Source organism: Canis lupus, chromosome 1 (genome assembly GCF_048164855.1).
Source record: "Canis lupus baileyi chromosome 1, mCanLup2.hap1, whole genome shotgun sequence".
Classification (NCBI taxonomy): domain Eukaryota; kingdom Metazoa; phylum Chordata; class Mammalia; order Carnivora; family Canidae; genus Canis; species Canis lupus.
Window position 1 is genome coordinate 107,523,717 of NC_132838.1, and position 26,879 is coordinate 107,550,595.

Genomic DNA, 26,879 nt, shown 5'->3' on the forward strand with positions numbered 1-26,879 from the left:
TCACATTCATAGGTTCCAGGGGTGAGATGTGGATATATCTCTCGGGGGACCACCATTCAAACCAGTACAGTTCCTGCCAGGCTGTTTCCCACCTCTGGGCCTTTGCACATGCTGTCCCTTCTGCTGCAGATGCTCTCCAGCCACATAAAAGCCTCATGGTCCTTTCAAGATTCAGTGCAGGGGCGCTTGGGTGGCTCAGTCGGTTAAGTGTCTGCCTTTGGTTTAGGTCATGACTTCAGAGTCCTGGGATCGAGCCCTGCATTGGGCTCGCTGCTTATTGGGGAACCTGCTTCTTCCTCTGTGCCTCCACTCTGCTTGTGCTCTCTCTCTCTTTCAAATACATAAATAAGATCTTTAAAAAAAAAAAAAAAAGATTCAGGGCAGCCTGGGTGGCTTGGCGGTTTAGCACTGCCTTCAGCCCAGGGCCTGATTCTGGAGACCCAGGATCGAGTCCCACATTGGGCTCCCTGCATGGAGCCTGCTTCTCCCTCTGCCTGTGTCTCTGCCTCTCTCTATGTGTCTCTCTTTAATAAATCTTTTTTAAAAATTAAAATAAAGCTTCAGTCCAATCATCACTCATCATCAGGGAAATGCAGATCAAAAGCACAATGGGGGGACAGCCCAGGTGGCTCAGCATTTTAGCACCACCTTCAGCCCAGTGCCTGATCCTGGGGTCCAGTCTCAAGTCAGGCTCCCAGCATGGAGCCTGCTTCTCCCTCTGCCTTTGTCTGCCTCTCTCTCTCTCTCTCTCTCTGTTTCTCATGAATAAATAAATAAAATCTTTAAAAAAACCCAGTGAGATATTACCTCACACACAAGTTAGGATGGCCGTCGTCAAAATGACAGAAGTGGGGATGCCTGGGTGGCTCAGCGGTTGAGCATCCCCCCCCTTTTTCTAAAGATTTTATTTATTTATGCATTAGAGGCATATAGGCAGAGACACAGGCAGAGGGAGAAGCAGGCTCCATGCAGGGAGCCCAACATGGGACTCGATCCCGGGTTTCCACGATCACGCCCTGGGCCGAAGGCGGCGCCAAACCGCCGAGCCACCCAGGCTGCCGGAGCATCTCCCTTTGGCTCAGGACGTGATCCCAGAGTTCTGGTATCGAGTCCTACATCGGGCTCCTGCAGGGAGCCTGCTTCTCCCTCTGCCTGTGTCTCTGCCTCTCTCTGTGTCTCTCATGAATAAATAAATAAAATCTTTTAAAAATGATAGAAAAAAATTAAAAAAATATGATAGAAGTGTTGGTGAGGATGTGGGGAGAAGGGAACCCTGGGTACTGCTGCTGGGAAGGTAGGTTGGTGCAGCTAATGTGGAAAACAGTATGAAGTTTCCTCCAAAAAATACAAAAATCAGAGACCTACCCTATGATGCAGCAATCTCACTCTTGGGTATCTATCCCAAGGTAAGGAAATCAGTCTCAAAGAGTTTTCTGCACTCATATGTTCACTGCAGCAAAATAAGACCTAACTGCTAATAGATGAACAGAAAAAGAAAATGTGATATTTACACACAATAGAATATCATTCAGCCATAACAAGGAAATCCTGTTGTTTGTAACAACGTAGCAACATGTGGAGGACATAATGCTAAGTGAAATAAGCCAGACAGAGAAAGACACATACTGTAGGGTATCACTTATACATGGAATCTAAAAAAAGTAGACTCATAGAGCCAGAGTAGAGTAGTAGTTGCTAGAGGTTGTGTGTGTGTGTGTATGTGTGTGTGTGAAATGGGGAGATTTTGGTAAAAAAACACAAAGTTGGGGCACCTGAGTGGCTCAGTGGTTGAGTGTCTGCCTTTGGCTCAGGCCGTGATCCCGGGGTCCTGGGATGGAGTCCTGCAGGCTCCCTGCAGGGAGCCTGCTTCTCTCTCTTCCTGTGTCTCTGCCTCTCTGCTTCTCTCATGAATAAATAAATAAAGTCTTTTAAAAAAGCACAAAGTTTCAGTTATGAGTACATTCTGAGGATTTAATGTATAGCATGGTGACTATAATTAATGATACTGTATTGGGGTGCCTGCGTGGCTCAGTTGGTTAAGCATTCAACTCTTCATTCTGGCTCAGGTCATGATTTCAGAGTTGTGGGATCGAGCCCGGTATTGGGCTCTGCACTGGCGTGGAGCCTGCTTGGGATTCTCTCTCTCCCTCTCCCTCTGCCTCCTGCTCCCACTCTCTCTCTCTCAAAAAATAAAGAAGATTCTCTAAACAAAACAATCAATACTGTATTGTATATTTGAAATTCCCTAGGAGAGAAGCTTATCTTTGTTTTGCTTTTGGATATATGTGAATTTTGTTTCCAGTTTGATTGAACTAAGAGAGTGGATATTAAGTGTTCTCATGAGGCACAAAAAGGTAACCTTGTGAAGGGATGGATGTGTTCACTAACTTAATTGTGGTAACTATTTTACAATGTACAGGTATATTAAGTCATCACGTTGTATACACTTAAAAAGCATGTTGTACAACTGAACTATGTATACTCTTTGTCAATCATACCTCAATAAAGCTGGAAAAAACCCTCAACACACATGGCATCTTCCTTGGGAAGGTGGCTGCCACCCCTCTTACCCTCCCTCACACACACTTGTGGGTAGAGTGCCATCTCTGGGTGCTCCAAGTGCCCCAAGCTTCCTCTATTATAGTACATGTCACCTTAGGTTATGTCTGTGTCTTCCACCCAGAGCTAAACCTACCTCTCCTCTGCTCACACACGTTCTGTGGCTCCCTATTGCCCTTAGGACAAATTTCCAGCCTTTCTGCCACCCTGTCCACTTTATCTGATCCCCATCCCCTACCCCCCTCCAAAACCCTTAATAAGATCCTCAATCCTCAGCTCCAAATCCAGCCTGGCACGAGGCCTCCTCTAGGTCCCCCAAGTGTCCCCTCCATAGTTGCACAGATTACGGGTCTCCCCAGTACAGGCTGGGGGCTTGCTGCATTGCTGAGTCTGACCATTCTCTGGGCCTCCAGCTTTGCCCTTCTAGGGCCAGGAACGCAAGAGGACTCAGGGGATATGTCTCATTGCATCAGGCCTGGCAAGTGTTATTTCTAGCTCTGGCTGGGTCACTGTGGGAGCTTGGCCAGCTCCTTATCCTCACTAAGCTTCAATCTCTTCAACCCCAAAATGGGGGCTGAGGTGGCAAATGAGAAACTATAAGGTCCTTCTACATCTGCGCTTCTTTGAATCTCTTGCTTGGTCCACACCATCCGCTGGCCCTCCTTTCCTGCAAGAGTCTGAGACTCCACCCTGTGGAGTTCAGGCATTGGTCGCATGACTCGCTTTGGCCAATGAAAGAAGAGTGGAAGTGACAAAAGTCACTTCTGGGTGAGGATTACCGGGTCAGGGAGCAGAACTCTAATGGCCGAAGCCACATGGAGATGGGGTTCCCGTCAGCCCTGTGTGGCCCTGATGAACAGATGGCCCCTGCCACCCCCTGATGGGCAGGTAGTGGAAGCAAGAAATGAACTTTGTGATTGTCGACCACAAGAGGTGTGGTCTTTGTTACTGCAGCAAAGAATGACCCATCCTGTTATACAGTCCATCTCTGCCCCTTGCCCTCCGCACCTCACCTCCTGTTCAGCCTGCCTTTTTTTTTTTTAAAGATTTTATTTATTTATTAATGAGAGACACACAGATTGAGAGAGAGAGGCAGAGACACAGGCAGAGGGAGAAGCAGGCTCCATGCAGGGATCCTGACATGGGACTCGATCCCGGGTCTCCAGGATCACACCCCGGGCTTCAGGAGGCACTAAACCGCTGCGCCACCAGGGCTGCCCCGTTCAGCCTGCTTACCTTCCTCACCACACTGAAGAGACGTTTCCCTATTATTCACTTGTTTTCAATCTGTCTCCTCTCATGGTGGGGGGCCAGAATAATGGCCCCCTGAAGATGTCCACTAGAACCTGTGAATGTTCCCTCACATGGCCAAAGGGCTTTTGCAGATATGGCCTACTTCTCTTGAGATGGGCAGATGATTGTGGATTGAGTGTTTGTAAGTGAAGGAAGGAGACGAGAGGATCAGAGTCAGAGTGATGCCTTGGGGGATCCCTGGGTGGCGCAGCGGTTTGGCGCCTGCCTTTGGCCCAGGGCGCGATCCTGGAGACCCGGGATCGAATCCCACGTCGGGCTCCCGGTGCATGGAGCCTGCTTCTCCCTCTGCCTGTGTCTCTACCTCTCTCTCTCTGTGTGTGTGACTATCATAAATAAAAATTAAAAAAAAAAAAAAGAGTGATGCCTTGGGAGCGGCCATCGCTGGCAATGAGTGATGGGGGGGCGGGCACCTGGGTGGCTCAGCTGGTAAAGTGTCTACCTTACGCTAAGGTTATGATCCCAAGGTCCCAGGATCGAGTCCCACATTGGGCTCCCTGCTCAGTGGGAAGCCTGCTTCTCCCTCTGCCCTGCCCCCCTACTCTTGCTCACTCTCACTTTCTCAAATAAATAAAATCTTTAAAAAAGTGACGTAAGGTCACAGGTCAGCGAAAGCAGGTGCCTCTCCAAGTTGGAAAAGGTAGGGAAATATATTTTCCCCTTGTGCTCCAGATAGGAACGCAGCCCTGCTGACACCTTGATTTTAGCTCACTGAGCCGCATTTCAGATGGCTGATGTCCAGGACTGCAAGATAAACATTTGTATTGTTTCACTTAAGTCACTTTGTTATAGCAGCGACAGGAGCCTGATACACCTCTGGCCCACTGGGACATCACCTGCTCCTGAGGCCAGGTGGTCTTGCTCCTGGGGGTCCCCTCAGCACCTAGAACAGCGCCTCGCTCATAGTGGACGCTCAGTGGGTATTTGCTGTCCAATTGGAGGGCTGCACAGACTAGGAGCTCCTGCCCTGGCCAGAGATGATTGGCTCAGAGGTGGACGCCTGACTCACGCTGCCCAATCAGATTCCCCGTGCTACTTCCACAGATACCTGTCAGTAGTGGTGGAGGAGGAGGAGGATGGAGAAGGGTGTTGTGTGTGGCCCCTGGTGGTTGCCTTGTTAAAGCAATGGGATTCCTAGGAAGGACACCGAGACAGCCCATTGGATCCTAACGGGAACTGTCAAACTATAGGAACTAGAACCTTCCAGGGATTTTCCTCCAGCGTTGCCATCCCGGTGTCTTTTCTTTCCAAACAAATGTCCAGATCCTGGGAAGGGTAATTATTCAGTCCAGCCTCAGATGCTGACAGGAGGCTGCCTATTCTCACTAGCTTCGTGACCGAATCAACCTCTAGTTAACAGCAACACTACGCAGGTCAAGTCCCGTGTACCCGTGGAGTCAACCAGTCCAGTTGGAGCTATTAGCTCCATTTTACAGATGAGGAAACAGGCTCAGAGCAGTGAAGCAGTTTTCCTATAAAGTCACATCGCTGAAAGGAGTGACTGAGGCAGATAGGTAGGGCTTGGAAACACCAGAGGTGGGCACCCAGCTGGCTCGGTCCATGAAGCATCCTACTCTCCTGACCTCGGGGTCAGGAGTTCAAGCTTCAGGTTGGGTATAAAGATTACTTAAGAAAGTAAAAAAGACAGGAGCGCCTGGGTGGCTCAGTGGTTGAGAGTCTGCCTTTGGCTCAGGTCATGATCCTGGGGTCCTAGGATCGAGTCTCGCATCAGGCTCCCCACACCTGCTCCCTGCTTCTCCCTCTGCCTATGTCTGTGCCTCTCTCTGGGTCTCTCATGAATAAATAAAATCTTAAAAAAAAAAAAAAAAGAAAGAAAGAAAGGAGAGGAAAAAGAAAGAAAAAAGACCCCAAAGATCATGTGCCCACAAAAGACTGGTTCTGGTTCCTGCCTACATTTGGGTTCTCAGGAACCTGGGGCACCTCAGATGTGCGTCTTGCTCTATTTTCTGTAAGATGTCTCTTACAGAAAATTCCCTCTTATCCTAAGCTAGCAGGAGTGGGTGCCTTGCATCCAAAAGAATTCTATGACTGATGTGCCAGAGCCACTCAGATTGGCTCATGGAGTGACTGCTAAAAATTCAGGAATTCCGTCAGCTTGTTTGTTGTTGAATCATCTAGAGCTTGCAATCGGACATGATGGGAGCATTTACACTGCAGGAATTGGCAAATGTTACTTACCAGGGCTTTTATTTTATCCCAGAGAGCCACTGTGTTTTATTTTATACCAGCACACCATGGGTCCTGAAATAACGCGTAGGCAGAGAAAGTCAAAGAGCAAGAGTGGCAGGATGGAGAGGACCAGGGGAAACAAGAGGCCCTGGGGCCCTGCCCGGGGCTTCTCAGAGTTCCCTTTATCTGTTGCACAAACACTGTGTTGTACTGGAGCCAGCCCACCCGGCTGCCGAGATTCAGAACTCAAATGGCCTCAAACAGACCAGAAGTTGCTACTCCCCCACTTCCTCCCCTCAGAAGCACAGCCAAGGTTGGTCAGAGTTTATTGGAGGGCATGAGAGTCATAAAAAAAGAAAGTTCCAGGCTTCTGGTGTCTGTCAGGGTCCATCTCTCCCGTGTCCAAGATGGAGCAGGTGGCACTCGGGCATCAGTCCCCCATGGGCAGCCACAGGGCCTTGGTCCGTGCTGCCCGCAGCCCCAACTCTGGGCCTGCCCCCTTGGCCTCCTGATCCCAGGCCCGAGGGCAGCCTCTGTTCACCCACACCGGCTTCAGGTTTCCTGCTGAGGCCCACTCCACAAACTGGGAGCCCTGGTATGAGAAGGGGGGGGGGGATTGGCACTTCCATAAGCTTCTTGCCAAGCAACTGTTTCTTTGACAATAAGGACTATCACTGAGGGGCCTGACCCCTTGACCTAGGTTCTGTTGCTTACAATGCTCAACTGTCACCGGCAGACCTTCCAGATGCTGAGGGAAACAAGGCTGACCTTTGTGGTTAGGGGATTTCCTCCCCATTAACAGCCCACATTCAAAGGAATGGGGCCTGCCTGATGTTCTTGGTGACAAGGAGTTCCCCTGTTACCATCAGAGGGTGGACTGTGGGCCTCTGGTTCTGCTATTGGGGTGTGGTCCTCAGCAATGGGTTGTCCAATGAGATGAGGTCTTTAGGCTGCACAGGATCCCAGGCCCTTGTTGCTATGCTAAGGAGATCCCCTTCCTTAGCAATGGGGCTCTAAAGGGGCGGGATCTCAGAACCTGGTTGCCAAGGAGTCTCTCCTCCTTAGCAATGGGAGCTTGGAGGGGGCATTGCTCTGCTTCCAGAAAAGGAAGAGGCTGTAGGTGAGGTTTAAGATGCTGAAGAGACAGCACAACAAAGCGTACCTGTGCAGATCCGAAGTACCACAGGGCCTGGATGTCCTGGTGCAAGGCCAGGCAGCGGGTCAGGTGGTCCCGGTCTCCGGTCACCACGTTTACCAGGCCTGCTGGCAATAAGGTGGCCATATCCTAGGGGATGGGAGAGAGAGTTGTGGGGGGAAGGGTGTCAGAGACCCTGGAGGCAACAGTCTGGGTGAGGAATGAGCATCCAGGGAGGGCCCTTGAGGCTCCTGGAAGGAATGAGATCAGGATCATGACTGGCGAACGCTTGAGGCCTGGACAGAACAGTCACGGGGTCCATGAACAATGCGGGCTTGGACCACGGGGGTTGGGGTTACCACGGTTACCAAGGGGGTGGGGCGAGTGCAGGCCTTAGGGCACCTTCCACCCATCTGCTGCCCCAGGGACTGCTGGGAGCAGCACCAGGAAGGCAGCAATTGTACCTGGCAGACCTCCAGGGCGGGGATGGGACAGGCCCCGCTGGGTACCAAGACTACAGAGTTGCCGTGGGCCAGGGCGGCGGCCAGGAGAGACACGAAGGCAAGCAGGGGCCACTCGTCAGGGCACACGATGGCCAGCACGCCCAGTGGCTCCCGCAGCCGGAGCACGGGGCCCTTCAGCTCTGCCACCTGCAGGGACAAGCAGACGAGGTCATGGGCTGGGCACAGGAGCCTCATCATCTGCCCCTTTCTTCCTCTCCCCATCTTTGCTTCTCTGTAACAACTCTAATGATGATTCACCAGATAACAAGACAGAGTGGACTGGAGACAGATGGTTGGCTCTGCCACTCACCAGCTGTGTGACCTTGGGTGAGTTACTTAACCTCTCTGGGCCTCAGTTTTCCATCTTTCAAATGAGGCTAATGGTGTTTAACTCAGAGATTTATTGTTAAAATGAAATAAGTTGGGATCCCTGAGTGGCGCAGCTGTTTAGCGCCTGCCTTTGGCTCAGGGCGCGATCCTGGAGACCCGGGTTCGAATCCCACATCGGGCTCCCGGTGCATGGAGCCTGCTTCTCCCTCTGCCTATGTCTCTGCCTCTCTCTCTCTCTGTGTGTGACTATCATAAATAAATAAAAATTTAAAAAAAAAAAAGAAATAAGTTAATGTGTGTAGAGGGCTCAGAACATGACCCAGGTTGGTTTCTGTGTGTGTGTGTGTGTGATTTTTTTTCTTTAAACTTTATTGAGGGGCATCTGGGTGGCTCAGTGGTTGAGCACCTGCCTTTGGCTCAGGGCGTGATCCCAGAGTCCCGGGATCGAGTCCGACATCAGTCTCCTTGCATAGAACCTACTCCTCCCTCAGCCTATGTCTCTGCCTCTCTCTCTCTATGCTTCTCATCAATAAATAAAATCTTTATTAAAAAAAACTTTATTGAATATAATTTTTAATTTATTTTTTATTTTTTATTTATTTTTGAATATAATTTTTTAAAAGATTTTTATTTATTTATTCATGAGAAGCACACACACACAGAGGTAGAGACACAGGCAGAGGGAGAAGCAGGCTCCCTGCAGGGAGCCTGAAGTGGGGATGGATCCCCAGACTGAGGATCATGCCCTAGGCCAAAGGCAGAAAGACACTCAACTGCTGAGCCACCCACGCACCCCCTTTATTGAATATAATTGACATTCACTAAACCACACACATTTTAAAGAGTACAATTTGATAGTTTTTTTAAAGCAACTCTACACCTTGACCTCACGACCCTGAGATCAAGAATTGTATGCTCTACCGACTAAGCCAGTCAGATGCCCTCAATTTAATAAGTTTGGACATCTATCTGTATCTGTGAAATCATCACCACAATCAAGGTAATGAACTTTACCCCCCAAAATCTTCATCTGCACCTTTGTGATGCTTCCCTCCTGACTATTTGAACCCTCTCAGTCCTCAACCACTGATCTGCTTCCACTCACTATAGGTTAATTTCTATTTTCTAGAATTTTTTAGATACAAAATCATATATTCTGCACTATTTTTTTAAAATTTGGCTTCTTCTTTTTTTTTTTTAAGTTTTTATTTATTCATTCATGAGAGACACAGAAAGAGAGAGAGAGACAGAGACACAGGCTGAGGGAGAAGCAGGCTCCATGCAGGGAGCCCGATGTGGGACTCGATCCTGGGTCCCCAGGATCAGGCCCTGGGCTAAACGCGGTGCTAAACCGCTGAGCCACCCAGGCTGCCCATTATTTGGCTTCTTTCACTCAGCACAGTGACTTGGAGATTCATCCACAGTGTAGGACTGCTGAGTAGGAGGCTACTGTTATAGATGTAGCACACTCTACTTATTTAATTTTTTTTAAGATTTATTTATTTACTCATGAGAGTCAGAGAGAGACAGAGAGGCAGAGACACAGGCAGAGGGAGAAGCAGACTCCCTGCAGGAAGCCCAGTGCAGGACTCGATCCCAGGAGCTTGGGATCATGACCTGACCCAAAGGCAGACACTCAACCACTGAGCCACTCAGGCGCCCCACACTGTTTATCTATTAATCTATCAAAGGACATTTGGATTACTTCAGCTTTTTATTTTACTTATTGTATTTATTTGTTTTAAAAATAAACTCTATGTCCAGCATGGGCTTCAGACTCACTACCCCCAAGATCAAGTCACATGGTCTACTGACTCAGCCAGCCATAAGCTGCTAGATTGCTTCCAGATTTTAGCTACTGTGAATAATGCTGCTATAAAATTTGAGTGTAAATCCTTATATGGATTATATGCTTTCATTGTTCTTGGATTAAAACCTAGGAATTAGGGTGGCTAAGAGGTTAAGCACCTGCCTTCAGCTCAGGGCGTGACACTGGTGTCTTGGGATCAAGTCCCACATCGGGCTCCCTAAATGAAGCCTGCTTCTCCCTCTGCCTGTGTCTCTGCCTCTCTCTCTCTCACTGTCTCTCATGAATAAATAATTAAATCTTAAAAAAAAATCCTTGTATGGATTATATGCTTTCATTGTTCTTGAATTAAAACCTAGGAATAAGGGGTGCCTGGGTGGCTGAGGTGGTTGAGCATCCAACTCTCGGTTTCAGCTCAGGTCATGATCTCAGGGTTGTGAGATTGAGCCCCATGTCAGGCTCTGCACTCAGTACAGACTCTGCTTGAGATTCTCTCTCCCTCTGCCCTCCCGCTCGTATTCTCTCTCATTCTCTCCACCTAAGTCAGCCTCACTCCAAAGTCCTTGCTCTAACCCCTACCCTAGACTGCCACCCTGTCTGCCCATTCACAGAACCCTCTCACCTGCAACACATGGCCTTGGGCCTGGGCGCGGGCCCCCCAGGCCCGAAGCTGCCTCACACTCAGCTCCACCTCCACCTTGGCGGCCTTGAACTCCACTCCATGCCTCTCCAGCCTCGAGGCTAGGGCAGACTCCCGGCGCTCCAGTGCAGTTGCCAAGGCCCACAACAGGGACGCCCGGGCCCCTGGGGACTGACTCACCCAGCTCGGGGTGGAGGGGAGACAGTGCAAGTTAGGGGTTAGCTTATTGGTCCTGGCTCTTTCCAGTTATCCCTCCTCTATCTGCTACCTCTGCCATGGGGCTCTGGCCCCATGGCCCAACTCCCTGGGGAAGGGAGCAAGGGTGTCAGCCTTGGGAGCTTGTATCTCATAGCCCACCAGTCCTCAGGACCCAGACCCCATATACCATCAGTCCTTGGGGGTCTCAGACCACCCTCTCTAATGCCCCATGACCTCTGGGTTTTCCCATGTGATTCCTCTTACCCAGGGGTAGCCTGGTGAGCAGCCTCCACAGCTCCTCGGATATCCTTGGCTCCACCCTCAGCCACATAGCTGTGGAGTTTGCCTTGTGAATCCTGGATGGGTCTGGAGCTCCGGGCCCCAGGAGCTTGGAATCGGCCCCCGATGAAGAGCCCATAGGGGGCTGTTGGGCTGGATTGGGGTGAGGTGTGGAGGTGGGTCCTGGGGCCTGGTCCACTCATACCCCATGCTCTACCCCAGTGAGCCTCTGGGAGAGCACGGTCCATCATTTAGCAGAACTGAGGCTCTCATAGGCACAGGTGGTGAAGCCAAGAGATCCAGAATGCAATTCTGGGCAGCAGCCAGGGAGCCCTCAAGACAGTGTTACCAAACCGCCCTCCAGGCCCCAGGGAGCCTGCCATAACTTCCCTTCTCCCCTTCCACATCTCCAGGGATTCTGGGAGTTGCAGCCCCTGGAACAGCTCACCTGGGTCCTATTTCAGGCCCAGCTGGCAGGGTTGAGGGGACAGCGAGACCAAAGGTGTCATAGTTCATACTCTCGGAAAAGTAAGCCAGCCGGCCAGGGGTTCCTGAGGGCCGCAGATACTCATACAGACCCTGTGAGAGGGGTAGTGTCAAAAGCACACAAGGTGGGCACAAGGTGGATAAAGGGGATGATGATGGGGTGGAGGAGGGGTTCACTCACGTCGAGGCCCCCGTGCCAGGAAGACCCGCTCTCCTTGCAGCCACCTGTGGGCACTTCAGAGTTTCTAAGGCCGTGGGCGTTGATCCAGACTGTGCCCACCTGGAGCCTGGGCAGGGAGGAGGGGGTATGGATACCACATGAGCAGGAACAAAGGTATAGGGGCCTGGGAGTCAGAGCTGGGGTGGGCAGAGACTCGGAGAGAATGTGATGGAGACCTCAAGGCTGAGAGAAGGAGCAGAAGCTTGGGCCCCCCCACAGGCTGCCTCTCATGCCCCAGTGGGTGCTGACTGACCCGTAGCCCAGCTCCAGGGCCTGCCCCAGTCTCTCACTCCACACACTGGCACTGCCTCCTCGGGGCGTCCTGTTGGCCATGGCCAGGGCCTCCTTCGCTGTGCGGAATCGGGAGGCTGCCACCACAGGCCAGGGCACCTGGAAGAGGTGATTATGGAGCTCAGGTGGCCTGGCTAGCTCCTCCTTCCAACACCCTACCCATTAGGGAACCGGCTAACAATCATCAGCAGCCCCCAGACCCAGTCCCCACTGGGGCCTCTGCAGGTATGGTGTTGCTGCCCAGGTCTGGCTGCACATGGGTGGATGGAACAGGATCTCTAGGGCCCTAGAGGGCTTACCTCTGCCTGGCTACATGGGGAAGCTGGGAGCAGGTCAGAGACCAAAGTTGGGGGGAAGAATGGGCTGTCTGAAGGCACGTCACCAGCCTGAAACACCTAAAGAGAAAGAAACAGATCTACAACTTCACTTCCAATCTCTCCTCCCTCAGACCCAGGAATCAAGATCCCTAGCTTCTCCTCCCTCAAACCCAGAAGTCCAGGCCCCCAGCCTCCTCCATCAGACCCAGGAGTCCAGGTCACCAATCTTTTTACCCTCAGACCCAGGAGTCAGATTTCCCCCTTCCCTGGCACCTTGGAGTCTGTGACCTTTGCCCACCTGTGCGCCCTCACTCCGGGCCTCACGCACATAGCGCTGGGCCAGGTCATGTGCAGCAGCCCCTCGAGCCCCCATGTCCACAGCCCCATCCAGTCCTCGACCGGCCCGAAGCCGTGCCATCCGCTCCTGGAGCCGCCTCATTGTCTCGTCCCACACAGACTCCTGGATCAGGAGCCTGAGGCCCCCCTGTCAGGAGAAGGGATGTCAAAGCAGGTAAGGTCAGGGCCAGCACTGAGGGAACGTGCCCCCACAGAGGGTTGAGACTTGGGGATGTCCACTGATCAGAGGAGGGTCAAGGAGGGATGGCTGGGGACCCTAGAGACTCACCAAGGCCCCACATCCAGGCAGGAGGCAGAGTTAGAGAAGTTGGTGATTCAGAATGCAGACAGGTTGGAAAACTAGGGACATGCACACTCAGAAAAATGGAGGGAATCTTTAAGAACAAGAGACATGGGCCTCCTGCAGAAACAGGAGAGCCAGGACATGGAGATTCAGAAACCCAAAGTGATAAGGAGTTCCACACATGTATTGGTGCAGAGAGAGAATATGAGACACAAAGAACCAAAAACTACAATCAATGGAGAGACATGATGCTTTGAGGTCTGGAGATGGACACGCATGGGTCCCAGGACTTGGGGGCCCACAGGTGCACGGGCCTCACCGCGCTGCGGTCGGACCAGGCTGCATCCACAACACCCTCCACCGCGGAGTCCACATCCGCTGCCTCTGTCAGCACCAGCAGTGACTCGGTCCCCAGGGCCAGGCCCAGCTCGGCACCCTTACCTGCCAGGGTCCGCCGGAGGGCACGTCCTTCCTGTAGGACCCCCACCAGATTCAGTAGAAGGAGGGGCCTCCGGGCCTCCCAGCCACATTCTGTACCCCTCCTAACCCCGAAAATACCTCGACAGCTCCACAGAAGGCCACTTTCTGGACTCTAGGCTGGGAGGCTAGGACAGGGCCCAGGGATGCAGGGCCACTGATCACATTGAGGATTCCTGGGAACGAACCTAGCTCCCCTGCCAGCTGGGCCAGCAGAAGGGGTGTCGGGGAGGCTGGGGGCACGAGGACCACCACAGTACAGCCTGGAAAAAGTGGGCAGCTCAAAGACCCTGGAGTTTGGGCCCCCAGGCCCCTCCTCCCTCAGACACGGAAGTCCTCACCCCAAGCCCCCTCATCCCTCAGACCCAGGAGTCCAGTCCCCCAGCTCTCTCCTCCCTCAGACCCAGCCCATCAATTACCCACAGCCAGGGCAGGGCAAATCCTCCACATCATCTCAAGAAAGGAGAATGTGGGTGACAAGATGAGACCGACCACTCCTGTAAGAATAAATAAGAGGACTGGGACAGGTACTGCTAGGTCATGAGGGAGGAAGGCGCTGGGAGCCAGGACTCCTGCTTCTCACCCATGGGCTCCCAGCCTGCCAGCACCTCCTCCTGGGTGCATGCTTGGACTGCATGGTACTGGAGCAGCTGCTGGGCCAGTGGGACATCCTTGTCTCGAATCTCTCGAACGGCTCGCCCAGTAACCAGGGATTCTAGGGTCCAGAGCAGCCGCTGGTGCTTCTGGATCATCTTGGTCAGCCTGCAGAGAAAGCCAGGGGGATAGTCATTTCCCACTGCCCTTCCATCACACAGTCCCAGAACACCTCCTCTGTACTTGGACTACAATCCTTATGATCTCCCGGGGCATCCCTGTCATTTACCAGGGGGGGAGAGCAACAAAGACTCATGGGAAACGTAGTCCAAAAAACACAAAGCCTGAGGGTGCCCTGTGATGATATGGGCCACCCGCAACCCCCAATGGTGCATGGAAATTGAAGTTTAACCTCTAATCTCAGTCGTATTCTAGAAAATGGAATGTTTGTCTCTAGGTGGCCCAAGAGTGTGCTGGAAGATGGAGCCTCGATAAACCCCAGGGATATTCTGGGAACTAGAACTTCTTCATTACTAGTCCTGGTGTATGGATGTTTTCACTGCTAAAGGCACCAAGGCATGCTGGGCATAGGAGCCTGAGCTACCCAGTAACTCAGTGAGATATCGGGAAATAGAGGGTCCTCACAGTTTCAAGTGGGTGATGGAGGATGAAGTCCTTTCCCACCTCCCATGGTCCAAACCTCAATTCCATCACCTGATCAGATGCTGGGCCCGGGAAGCTCCAGGGAGTCCGCTCCAGTTCTCGAAAGCCTTCCCTGCCGCTTCGACTGCAGCCACCACATCCTCAGCCTGTGCCTGGAGGCAACTGGCCAAGCTCTCTCCTGGGGGGATGAATGGAGGCACCCCAGATGAGACGAGTGGGGGGATCCCATGTCAGAACTGGAGGGGGCTCAGATTTCCAGAGCCCAGGTGCGCCCCAAGGCAGAAAAGCTTGTCCCCCATAATCAAGGAAAGGATCTTAGTAGAGAGTGATCTCAAAAAGCATTGACAGGCACGTAGAACGTAATTAGGATGACTGCTAATAGGAAGAGCGTTTTTTTCCCACTGGCTCCACCCTGCCTTCAGAGCAAAGGGAATGGGGGGTTGCTGGGAGGTAAGGCTGGCCAGGGATACAGATGCCTCTCTCCCCCTGGGGGTCACCTCATACCTGTGATGGGATCCTGGCAAGGCACTGAATTCCTGTGTTCTGGCTTTAACCACTTTCCACTCACATAGTGACCCAAGCGTCGGTCCTGGGTGTCCAGCCAGGCCTGGGGGAGGTGAAGACAGTTTGGAAAGGGCTCTAGGAGGCATATGGGGGAGCTCAATTCCCACCTAGAATCCTCTGGGAGGGGGATACCTGCACCCCTTTGCCCCCCTAATTCTTTTCCTGTGTAGAAGAAAAAGTGTAAAATATATTATAATCTAAAATTCATCACATTAATCATTTTAAGTTTTTAAAAAGTTTTGAAAAATGTTTTAAAAAGGTTTTATTTATTTGAGACAGAGAGAGAGAGAGAGCGAGAGAGCATGCAAGCATGAGTAGGTGGAAGGGGCAGAGAGGAAGAAGCAGATTCTCCACTGTGTGGGGAGTCAGAAGTGAGGCTTGATCCCAGGACCCCAAGATCATGACCAAAGCCAAAGGCAGATGCTCAATCGACTGAGCCATCCAGGCACCCCTCATTTTAAAGCATATAATTTATTAGCATTTAGTATGTTAACAACATTGTGCCACCATCACCATGATCTAGTTCCAGAACATTTTATCCCCTCCAAAGGAAACTCAGTCTCCCTTCCGCCTGACACTAGTCCCTGGCAACCACTAATCTGCTTCCTGTTTCTCCAGATTTGCCTACTCTGGATTATTTCTCAGAAATGAAACCTTACAATCTGTGACTTTTTGACTGGTTTCTTTCATCCAACACAGTGTTTCTGAGGTTCATCCATGATTTGCTTGTATCAAAGCTCCATTCCTGGGGTGCCTGCCTAAGTGGCTTAGTCAACTAAGCACCTGACTCTCAATTTCAGGTCAGATCATGATCTCAGAGTCTGAGATCAAGCTCGGCTGGAAGCCTGCTTGATTCTCTCTCCCTCTGCCCCTCCCGGCTCTCTCTCTTTAAAAAAGGCTTCATTCCTTTTTTATGACTATATGATATTCCACTGTCTAGATAGGTCACATTTTGTTTATCCATTTATCACCAGTTAATGCATATTCAGTTTGTTTCTGCCTTCTGGTTACTGTGAATAGTACTGCTTGGAACACGCATGTACAGGTTTTTGTTTGAACACCTGTCTTCACTTTTCTTTTAAAGATTTATTTATTTATTTATTCATGTGAGACAGACACAGAAAGAGAGAGTCAGAGACACAGGCAGAGGGAGAAGCAGGTTCCCTGCAGAAAGTCGGATGCAGGACTCAATCCAGGGATCTGGAATCACGCCCTGAGCCCAAGGCAGACACTCAACACTAAGCCACCCAAGCGTCCCAATTTCTTTTGGGCTTATGTACCCAGGAAGGGAATTGCTGGGTCATGTATAACTTACGGAGGGACCACCAAACTGGGTTCCATGGTGGCTGCACAGTTTTACCCTCTCACCAGCAACATGTAATGGCTGTCCTACTGACTTTGAAATGTGGCTTAATAAAACCCTTTCTCAAAAAAATAAATAAATAAATAAAATAAAATAAAATAAAACCCTTTCTCCTCCATGGAGAAATGACCTCAGGTCAGGTTTCTATTTCTCAGGAAACCTGAGACAATTCAGCTGCATTACCAGTCATCAGTGACCCCTGAATGGTCCACCACACCTGAGTAGGACAATTGAGAACACGCCATAGATATCAGTGGGAAGCCAAGGCATTGGGGCCTTCTGGAGTGCTCTGCATTCCTGGGATTGGGCACATACCTTGTCACAACCCTGGAAGCATTGCCCGTAACACTGTATCAGGCAGTGATCAGGTCCTTTTTTTGGGAGGTGGGGTTTTTAAGCCAGGTGGCTTATGCATCCAATGGTGTGATGCCATTCTCTCCCCCCTTAGCAGTCATCACTTTGAGGAGAGATATGGACAGAAGACACAGGCCTGCCAGGCACAGCTTATTTGGCTGTTATGTGTCTACCTGAGCCCAAGGCACAGCACACAGGCATGGTAAGCCTGCTATGAAGTCCCTAGAGCTACAAATTTGAATCCTGGCTCTGGTACTATTGTGCAACCCTAGCCAGGGTGTTATAATACCCTGGCCTTGGCTAAGCCATCTGGAAGATGGGGATAATCACAGCCCCTCCCTACTTCACAGGGCTCTGGCGAGGATTAAGTGCATCAGTGCACATAATAAACTCAGAGCAGCACCATGTAGGATTTCCTCTTAATCTTACTGCACCTAGCCTTCCATGTCTGCTCCATGTTTCTCCCCTTGATCCTGTCTTCCCTAAATCCTGGAAAAATCCAAGACACACTTTCCACTTTTTCCTTCTACAATTGCTCTCTTCTTAGCATCCCAAAGCCACATTCTCCCAATTTTCCTCTTACCCTGCCAATTGGTTCTCTCATTTTTCTTTGAAGGAAAATGGTGAGTCAGAAGTTTCAAATCCAAATACCCCCAGAGAGGGTGCCTGGGTGGCTCAGTCAGTTAAGCGTCTGCCTTCAGCTCAGGTCATGATCTCAGGGTTCTGGGATGGAGCCTGGAGTCAGGCTCCCCGCTCAGCAGGCAGGGGGTCTGCTTCTGCCTCTTCCACTGCCCCTCCCTGTGGCTTGTGTTCTCTCACTCTCTCAAATAAATAAAATCTAAAAAAAAAAAAAAAAAAATCCCCAGAGAAAGACACATTTTTGAAACCGTTGGGGATGTATGAATCTGAGTTAGCCGTTGGAGGATATTAAAGAATGACCACTAATGTGAACAGTAAGAAATAGCTAGGAAGGGGTGCCCTGGGTGGCTTAGTCAGTTAAGCATCCAAATCTTGATTTCAGGATAAAGTTGCGAGATTGAGCCCCTCATTAGGCTCTGTGCTGGGTGTGGAGCCTGCTTAAGACTCTGTTACTACCCCTGCTTGCATGCTTGCTCTCTGGTGCGTGTTCTCTCTCTCTCAAAAGAAAAAAAAAAGGCTAGATAGTTATGTCATGAGATGAGTCCTCATGTGTTACAAATGGGGATTCAAATATTTCTGGGAAACTAACATGACATCTGGGATTTAAATCATTCCAGAAAAAAACAAAAGACAACACTGGACCAAATGTTGGTGATTCCTGAAGCTGAGTGACAGGTAAGAAGTAGTTTATAGTATTAAGTACCCTGTGGAAGTTTGTAAACTTTACCTGCCCCTGCCAAAGAAAAACAAAACCCTAAAACAATGTCCACAGTCCTGGCACATCATGTTAGTGTGAGAAGAGGGGCTGGTGGAAACTGGGAACACACGGTTTGTCTAAAAAGATAGTCACTATTGAATCCAGATGATTTTTGTCAGGGAATGTGAGCCAAACATTGCCAAATTTTGGGATTTTATTTTCAAAAGAAGCTGGAATCTGGATGTTTGCAGGGGCTTGACCACTAATTCACATTTAAAAAAATAAAGTGCAGGCCAAAGAAAACAGTTTGTTGGTTGGCTCTGGCCCACACACTCTAAGTCTGAGACCTTTTCTTGGGAGGTGGTGTGGGAACTGTGGGCTGTGGAATCCCAGGGCTCAGGTTCCAATCTCAGCTTTATCCCTTTTAAACTGTGTTGAGTGTGAGCACATTACTTATCCTTCTAGGCCTCTGTGTGCTATCACTAAAATAATAACAATAATCCCCTCTCACAGCTGTTCTGGGTATTAAATGAGATCACACTGTGCACAGAAGCTGGCACAGAGAGGGCACCCAGGAAATATAAGCTACGATCACATTATCCCTATTTCAGTATATTCCATCTCTAGCCAACCTCCAAGTGTGAGAATTGTCTGTTCTCTATCCCAGATCCTCACTCTCACTGTTCAGCTATCTTTCTACACTGGGGACTCCCAGGTCCCTGTCTCCAGAGGTGAAGACACAAGCCCAAGTAGCATGTGACTCCTGCCTGAGGCTGTCCCCGGGTCCCTCACACTCTCACCTTGCGCTAATAAAGCTCAAGGCCCTTCTTTGGAACCGTTGCCCTCCTGGGTTCACTACTGGTGGTAATGGCGGTGGGGAAGGGGGGACAGAGACAGCCAGACCCCAAACATTGCTTTGCCCTCTCCACCCCCCACACGGCTTCTCCTCTATCTCTGCCTGAGGTGCTCCTATCCATCACAGTCCGCTCCAGGCTCTGGCCTCATCTTCCACTTGGACCCTTGTTCCAGCCTCCTCTTCTCTCCTTGAAGAAAATCCTAAGGGGGGCACCTAGGTTGCTCCGTGGTTGAGCGTCTGCCTTCGGCTCAGATCGTGATCCCAAAGTGCTGGAATCAAGTCCAGGCTCCTGATGGGTGGGTGGGGGCCCTGTTTCTCCCTCTGCCTGTGTCTCTCATGAATAAATAAATAAATAAATAAATAAATAAATAAATAAATATCTTAAAAAAAAGAGAGAGAGAGAGAAGCCTAAGCTGCTCATTCCGGAGTGCTAGGAGACCCCGGGGGAGGGGGGGAGGAGGGAGTTCAGGAGAGCCCTTGGGGGTTGGGGTGGATTCTGAAGGGCCTCGGTAATTACAGAATGCGAAGCACCCTACTCATCCACAGGAACTACAGAGGTTCTGGGGGACCCCAGGCATCACAGGAGCCTCACGAGGACTTGAAGAGGTCCTGGAGGATCATGGGAGCCCCAGAGCCCCACGGGGATATTCGGAGGGGCTGCGGGTGATGACGGTAAGTTGTGAGGTACCCTGGGGCTCCTAAGATCCTAAGAGCCCCGCAAGTATTGATGAATCACGGGGGCCCCCACGGGAGTTCGGCGGGGTGGGGCGCAGGAGCCACAGGAAGTTCCGAGGGATCACAGGAAGTCTATGGCGATTCCCAAGGTCCCTGGAAAGAGCGGGGGTGCCCCACAGGAATTCCGAGTCCTGGAGGATCACGGGAGGTTCTTGCGGGGGCCCGGAAGAATCACAGGAGCCCCTCCCGGGGCTCTGAGGAATGGGGGAAACACCACCCCGAGGTCGGCGCAGGGGGTTCGAGGGTTACCCCGAAACAAGGGTGAAGAGGGGGGCAGCCGCAAAGGATCAAGGGAACGCCCTTCAAGGGTGGGTCCTAAGCGGCGGCCGGAGTCACAGGAGCCGAGGGGCGGAGCTGCTGGGCTGCCGCGGTGGATCACGGGAGTCCGCGCGCAAAACAAGACCCAGAGGCCTGCGGAGGGGGGATGGGCAGCGCCGAACGGCAGGCCCTCACCAGTGCGCATGCGTGGCTCTCAGGCACGGGTCCGTACTCCAGCGTGGCGAAGATCTCTCGGGCGCTGGGCCTTGCACGCGTTGCAGCCATCACCCGGGCGGGCCGCTTTCCACCAAGGAGTGCGGGGCGCTCTGCCCAGAGGAACTTTGAGGTCGAAGGGCGGCACCGCCCCCTCCAGCCCGGGGGCGGGGCTACAGGAGATAGAGTGTAATCCCGCCTTGGGTCCGGTGACCCCGCCCATGCGCCCGAGCTGGGAAATGTGGTTTGGAGCATGCGCAGTCCTCAAACCGAGGCGGGGCGGGGAGCTGGGACGGGACGGAAATGTGGGTCCCTTGCAAATAGGAAGGCGCCAGATTTAGGAGGGCGGCCGTACTGGGGTGTCTTCTCTCCACTCTGTTCATATGGAGGGCAGGAATTTAAGCTTTTCGTCCGAAGTACCTTTGCTAGAGAACCTAGTCGAGCTCTGGGACGAAGCGATAGTTCAGAAATCAGAAGGGAGTCTTTAGGATGGACACTGATATTAAGGTTTTAAAAGTGTGCCAACCTGAACTGCTCAGTAGCTTGGCAAGATGTGTGGAAAAGAGAAGTATGGCTTTAATCGACACAGGAAGTGTGGCATTCAGATTTAGGTTCAGAATTTCGTTTTGATTGGTTGAAGTGAGGGGCGTGCCTTCAGCCTTAGACTATGATTGGTCGGGACGTAATGAAGTTGTGGGATTGATGTCTGAGCCTTCGCCGTAGACGGAAGCGTGGTTTGCCCAAGTCCTTGGTTACAGACTGGAAGTTTGGCTGTCACTTACAAGTTTAGCACATAGGACTTAGAGAGCATCTGAAACTATTGACTCCCAACAGATTGACAACCGTATCTGGGCTGAGTGGAATCATAGTCTCAGGACGGATTCTTAGATTTTCATACAGAATAGTGGGTGTCACGGGAGTCGGTTGTGGGTCTGGCCGCAGGCCACAGTTTGATCCCGGCGAGGCTTTCCGCGCCACGTCGGGGTTGCTGAGGACGCCTAGGTCTCTTCCTGTAGGGCCATGGCGGACTCGAAGCTGCTGGTGCCGGAGCTGAGCGAGGCAGAGAAGATGGGTGCTGACACCGCGCGTTTCGAGGAGCTGCTCCTGCAGGTGCGGAGTGATGGGCTCCTGGGTCTTTGAGTGTTCAGGGGATGTGTGTGTGTGTGTGTGTGTGCACGCACATGCATGCCCGCGGGTGCTCAGAGATGGAACTTCATGCCCAGAACGCACTTACTTGGGATTGTGGGTTTGCTCAACTTGGGATTGTGGATGCTCAACTTACTGGGGATTGTGGGTTTGCTAGGCTCTGGAAGAAATGCAAGTGGGCCTAGGGTTGTTCTCAGGGGTCCCCAAAGGAGGAGAGGGACATGGTATGTTTTATTTTTCATTTTTTTTTGTATCTTATATGCATAAAATTTTCTGTTAAAACTTTGAAGAACAAATGAGGGTCTGATAGCACAGACGCCATGCCTGAAGGTTGTTGTTTCCTTTACACAGGCCTCCAAGGAGCTCCAACAAGCCCAGACAAGCAGACCAGAATCTACACAGATCCAACCTCAACCTGGTGAGAAAGGCAGAAACCCAGAGAGAGAGAGAGAGGGATGGAATCTCAGAGAGAGGTGGACAAAGACTGGGGGCAGGGGACACAGGAGGCAAGAGAGAGGCACAGTAATGGGGTACAGAGGCCTTGGAAAGGGCTTGGGACAGAAATCCAGAGAGAGCAGGGAAGGAACCAAGATCTGAAAGAGAGGAAGAGGAGCAGGACAGGCATGACTAGGAGGACAGAAACACAAAGAGAGAAAGAGATCCCAGGGGTGGGGTAGGGAGCCGACCCAGAAAGCAGAGAACAGATCAAGAGAAGAATGGAGACTGAGGAGGGAAAGGCTGGAAATCGAGATTCATGTAGACACTCAGGACAAACCCATTTCTACCAGGTTTCTGCATAAAGACCAACTCTTCCGAAGGGAAGGTTTTCATCAACATCTGTCACTCTCCTTCCATCCCTCCTCCGGCTGACATGACTGAGGATGAGCTGCTTCAAATGCTGGAAGAAGACCAAGCTGGGTTTCGCATCCCCATGAGCCTGGGAGAGCCTCATGCTGAACTGGATGCAAGTCAGTGCCCTTGGAGGACCTAGGGATCTAGTTCCCTAGATCCTTTCTTCCCGAGGATCCAAGATCCAGGACACTCCTTCCTCAGGACTCAGAAATCTGGCCCTCCTGTCCTTATCCTTTTCCCTTGACATATACTTAGCCTCCTGGGCTTCCAGTACCTTTTGTGTGGGGCAGTCCTGGGTTCTGCCCACCTGCCCAAGCTGGCACTTCTCCCCTGCCCTACCCCATGGTAAGGGAGAGCTGGGCAGGTGTCAGACCAGCTCTCAATCTTGCTCCTTCACCTTTCTTCCCATCTCTATTTCTATGCCTTGACTCACCTGTCTCGCTTGAGTTTGTCTCAATATGCTCGTTTTTTCAACTCACATATGTCCTCCATATGCCCTCACATATTCCCTCCGAAGCCTCATGGGACCAAGCTTTGGGTAGTGCCATTGAGACACTCCTAGTCTTAGTTGAGGGTGGAGGAAACAGATGCGATTGCAAGATGGTGTGATTTGTGCTGGTCTGGAGGGGGCGCTTCACCCCATACCGTGGGGGGTCAGGGAAGGCTTCCTGGAGGAGGAGGCATCAGATTTGAAGGCACAGGAGGAGTTCATCAGGCCAAGACAAGAGGTTTCTAGGCAGAGGGGATAGGGAAGTCTAGAGGTTGGAGAGTGATTGAATTAGGTTGGTCAGTAATGGAGAGATAGTAGAAGAAATTTAAAGGGACCAGGTATCTAACAGAGGAGTGAGCATCTCTCCAGGTGGGGAGAGCAGACCACATGGGCCCTCCAACACTGCACCACGCAGAAGGACACTGACCTTTATCTGTAGCACTGGAGAGCCATGGGAGGGCTGTGAGCAGGGAAGGGGCGAGGTCAGCGCTGGGACGTGGTGGGAAAGGACCCGAGAGGAAGAGACAAGAGTGATATGAGTCAGACTTGACAAGTGCGAGTCTTGAGGCCTTACTTTGTAATTGTCTCCGGGTCTCCCTGGTTCTTGCGGCTGCTGGCCTTTACTGGTTTAGCCTTGTCTGTATCCGGCGGTGGGGTTCCCTCGGAGGGCTGGGGGTCTCACCCCCTTTCTCTCCCTACAGAAGGCCAGGGTTGTACCGCCTACGACGTAGCCGTCAACAGCGACTTCTACCGGAGGATGCAGGTTGGGGGCGGGGCTGCGGGTGAGGCCTGGGCCGGGGCCTCTGCCTCCACCCGGAGCCCTCCCGCAGCCTCCCTCTCTCACTCCTAGAACAGCGATTTCTTGCGCGAGCTCGTGGTCACCATCGCCAGGGAGGGCCTTGAGGACAAATACAGTCTGCAGCTGAATCCAGGTGAGGGGCGGGGCCTGGCCGGCGGGAGCTAGGGGGCGGGGCTTGGGAAAGGTGGGGCTAGGGTAGGCGGGGATTTTCTTGGTCCCTAGGCTCTGGACGACTGGGAGAAGGGGAAACTTTCCAAGGTTGGGGACGGGGCCGAGGGTTGGGCTGGCCCAAGAACCAGAAAAGGGGCGGGGTCTGGGTAGCCAGGGGGCGGAACCAGGAGCATCTCCAGGGGACAGATTTTTTTTTTTTTGAGAATACTCTGGGGGGAAAAAAAAAAAAAAAAAAAAGAATACCCTGTGAAGGCCGGGGTGTGGCCAGGTCCCTGGCTGCCTCGGAGGGGCGGAGCCTTTCCCTGGAAGCTCTTGCTATGCCAGACCCCCTATGGAAGCGAAAGAAGGGAACCCTTAACCAGTGCCACCTTTGACTTTGAACTTCCTACCCGCAGAGTGGCGCATGTTGAAGAACCGGCCTTTCTTGGGCTCCATCTCCCAGCAAAATATCCGCTCCCAGCAGCGTCCTCGGATCCAGGAGCTGGGAAACCTGTATACTCCTGACTCCCTGAGACCTGAGGAAGGGTGGGCCTTCCGTGGGTTCTCTCTCTCCTGTCTCTCTCTCCCCGTAGGAAGCAGTATCCTGGGGCTCTGGGGACCGGGAGAAGCAGGACTCCCACTGAGAAAGTCCAGCAAGGCAGCGGGGCTCATAGGAGGGAGAAATTTCGGGAAGGATTAGCCCCGGCAAGGACCTGGTGGGCTCTCCTCAACTTTGGGTCTTGTTCCTCCTCAGCCCCGAAAAGCCTCACCTGAACCTTTGGCTGGAAGCCCCTGACCTCCTCTTGGCTGAAATTGACCTCCCCAAACTGGTGAGTGCGTGCTTGGCCAGTGCTGGGGAATGAGATCTAGAAGGGTCTGGTGGTCTCTGAGGGGGAATGAGCAGGGGGCCCCATCACACCTGTGCGAGACTGGTTAGCCCTGCCCCCTTAGCACAGCTGTCTGCCCCATGAGTCTTTCAGGCTGACATCTGGAGCTGCCCTGAGGGTGCCTGGGACACTCTAAGTCCTCAGTCATGGGGACTTGTAATTCCTATCTCTCACCACCCTTCTCCTGGGAGATTGGATCCTTTATTTTTATTTTTTTATTTTTTAAAGATTTTTAAAATTTATTTATTCATGAGAGACAGAGAGAGAGAGAGAGAGAGAGAGAGGCAGAGGGAGAAACAGGCTCCATGAAGGGATCCTGATGTGGGACTCGATCCCAGGTCTCCAGGATCATGCCTTGGGCCCAAGGCAGGCGCTAAACCGTTGAGCCACCCAGGGATCCCAGATTGGATCCTTTAAATATGGCATCCCAACACAGGAGTCTTTGGTCCCTGGTCTGTATTATTTTTGTCCTGTTGCTGGGCAGGGAAGAGTGGGCTTATTTCACTATATTCCCAGGATGGAGCTCTGGGGCTGTCGCTGGAGATTGGGGAGAACCGCCTGGTGATGGGGGGCCCCCAGCAGCTTTACCATCTCGATGCCTATATTCCCCTGCGGATCAACTCTGAGGAGAGCAAGGCAGCCTTCCATAGGAAGAGGAAGGTACCTGGGGAGATAGGAGGAGGTGTGCAGGGAAGTGGGGGCACTGGGGAGGCCCAGATTCCTGAATCCTCGTTCTCTGTTTCTCCTGCCTCTCCTCAGCAATTGATGGTGGCCATGCCTCTTCTGTCGGTGCCTTCTTGACTGTGTTTCTTTCCGTGCTTCCACGTGGAGAAGAGGCTGGCAGTGGCTTCTCTAAAGTTGAAATAAAAGATTTTGCCTTTGTTCTGTGTCTGGCTAGGAATATGTGGGGAGTGGGAGGGAAGAGGGACATGGGACTGTGTCCTGGAGTCATAGAGAAATCACTGCCCCGGCTATGGCCTCAGCCTCTCCCCTCTAGATCCTCTCTCTGGCCTCCTGGCCTCCAGTCTCTCCCCTCATGTCCCACACAGTCCCAGAGCTAACATCCCCTCTCCTCTTCAGGTCACCTCAGCCTAGCACCCAGGGCATGTTTGGTGTGGCCCTCTTTATACCCTTTTTTTTTTTAAGATTTTTTTTTTTTTTTTTAATTTGAGAAGCAGAGCACAAGCAAGAGGAGGGGCAGAGGGAGAAGGAGAAGCCGACTCCCAGCTGAGCAGCGAATCCAATGCAGAGCTCTATCCCAGGACTCTGAAATCATGACCTGAGCTGAAGTCAGACACCCCTATGCCTTATTTATTCCCACTCTTCCTCTCACTCAGTCCCATCACACTGAAGGGTATCCTGACCACATTTGTGTTTTGCACCTTCTCTTAGTTTCTGCTGTTCCCTCTACTCAGTGTTGTCTCTTCCAGTAAAACCCAGGAAACGTCGAATTGTCTTGCCCTTTCCTGAGTCCGTTTGGTGATCTGATGCATGCCATCATCATCGCTACCCTCTCCTACCTCTCGTCCTGACAAGCTTCCCATTCCTGGGATGGTGCTTTCACATCACCATCACACAAACTGTATCCCACTTCCTGACTCTGCAAGTACTGTGGACGCCCCCTCCCCTGCCTCCCAAGTCATCCCTTTCAGTGAGCTTTCTCTGATCTCCCCGGGCTGAGTTAGCATCCTACTCCATCAGTGTCTGGTATCCACTGTTACCTCATTGTATGTATGCCCCTGTGGTGTGATGACGCTTTAGAGTTAGTAGGAACTCAGTGAATGTTGCATTAATCAATGATTGACAACTCTCTCCTTCCATAATGAGTCCTGGGAGGATAGGTAAATGGAGGAGCCTCTGTGGTAAATATTGCAAGAACAGCGAGATCAGTGAGGTTAGAACGGACTGAATTGGGTAGGGAGGTAGGGGTAGATGGTGAGGAGGTGAAAAGGTAGGGCTCAGATGGACCTGTGAAGGAGCGAAGTGGCGCCGTGTCCACCAGAGGGCGCCTTGCAGCCTTAGCCTGGTGTCTCAGAACTACAACTCCTAGCAGCCCTCGGTGAGCGCGGCTCTTCCGAAGCAAACGGTGAGGTCCAGTGGCCGCTGGGACTTGTAGTTCACACAGGGACCCTCCGTGGGAGGCCGAGGAACTCATTCCCAGGTCCCCAAAAAAGTATGAAGCTGGGTCCTTTCCGCCTTCTTCGGTCTCCATGGTGATGATTCCGACGAAGGCCCG

At 51.8% G+C, this 26,879-nt stretch overlaps 2 protein-coding genes across 8 annotated transcripts; one reads left to right on the plus strand and one right to left on the minus strand.

Moving 5' to 3' along the window:
* Positions 1 to 6,369: 6,369 nt before the first annotated feature.
* ALDH16A1 (aldehyde dehydrogenase 16 family member A1) lies at positions 6,370 to 20,562 on the minus strand. Its single transcript, XM_072771414.1, has 17 exons — positions 20,302 to 20,562; positions 15,145 to 15,247; positions 14,692 to 14,818; positions 13,967 to 14,145; positions 13,803 to 13,880; positions 13,465 to 13,646; positions 13,226 to 13,378; positions 12,565 to 12,750; positions 12,249 to 12,344; positions 11,912 to 12,048; positions 11,620 to 11,725; positions 11,401 to 11,531; positions 10,938 to 11,105; positions 10,458 to 10,659; positions 7,660 to 7,845; positions 7,223 to 7,345; positions 6,370 to 6,652 (listed from the first exon to the last, which is right to left on the minus strand). The coding sequence occupies exons 1-17, from the start codon at positions 20,389 to 20,391 to the stop codon at positions 6,491 to 6,493; spliced, it is 2,409 nt and encodes an 802-aa protein (XP_072627515.1). The 5' UTR covers positions 20,392 to 20,562; the 3' UTR covers positions 6,370 to 6,490.
* PIH1D1 (PIH1 domain containing 1) lies at positions 19,727 to 25,525 on the plus strand. Of its 7 annotated transcripts, none has more exons than XM_072771458.1 (10): positions 19,727 to 19,785; positions 21,336 to 21,429; positions 21,817 to 21,883; positions 22,254 to 22,433; positions 23,509 to 23,570; positions 23,658 to 23,739; positions 24,173 to 24,302; positions 24,511 to 24,586; positions 25,160 to 25,303; positions 25,403 to 25,525. In XM_072771458.1, exons 2-10 carry the CDS (start codon positions 21,340 to 21,342, stop codon positions 25,442 to 25,444), a joined length of 873 nt encoding a protein of 290 aa, XP_072627559.1. In that variant the 5' UTR covers positions 19,727 to 19,785; positions 21,336 to 21,339; the 3' UTR covers positions 25,445 to 25,525. The 7 variants fall into 7 exon arrangements, with proteins under 7 accessions (XP_072627559.1, XP_072627533.1, XP_072627539.1 ...); XM_072771432.1 differs by lacking the exon at positions 19,727 to 19,785 and adding an exon at positions 19,928 to 20,071; XM_072771438.1 differs by lacking the exon at positions 19,727 to 19,785 and adding an exon at positions 19,929 to 20,156.
* Positions 25,526 to 26,879: the final 1,354 nt, after the last annotated feature.

What these genes read in the sequence shown, in the direction of transcription:
- PIH1D1 (XM_072771468.1), top strand. Translation starts at nt 20,050, where the DNA reads ATGGGGGAAACACCACCCCGAGGTCGGCGCAGGGGGTTCGAGGGTTAC. An exon ending in TCCCTGAGACCTGAGGAAGG is followed by an intron (nt 24,303 to 24,510) that starts GTGGGCCTTCCG and finishes GTTCCTCCTCAG; the next exon opens with CCCCGAAAAGCCTCACCTGA. An exon ending in CCTTCCATAGGAAGAGGAAG is followed by an intron (nt 25,304 to 25,402) that starts GTACCTGGGGAG and finishes GCCTCTCCTCAG; the next exon opens with CAATTGATGGTGGCCATGCC.
- ALDH16A1 (XM_072771414.1), bottom strand. Translation starts at nt 20,391, where the DNA reads ATGGCTGCAACGCGTGCAAGGCCCAGCGCCCGAGAGATCTTCGCCACG. An exon ending in CCTTCTGTGGAGCTGTCGAG is followed by an intron (nt 13,379 to 13,464) that starts GTATTTTCGGGG and finishes GGGGTCCTACAG; the next exon opens with GAAGGACGTGCCCTCCGGCG. An exon ending in CCTGGCACGGGGGCCTCGAC is followed by an intron (nt 11,532 to 11,619) that starts GTGAGTGAACCC and finishes CCCCTCTCACAG; the next exon opens with GGTCTGTATGAGTATCTGCG.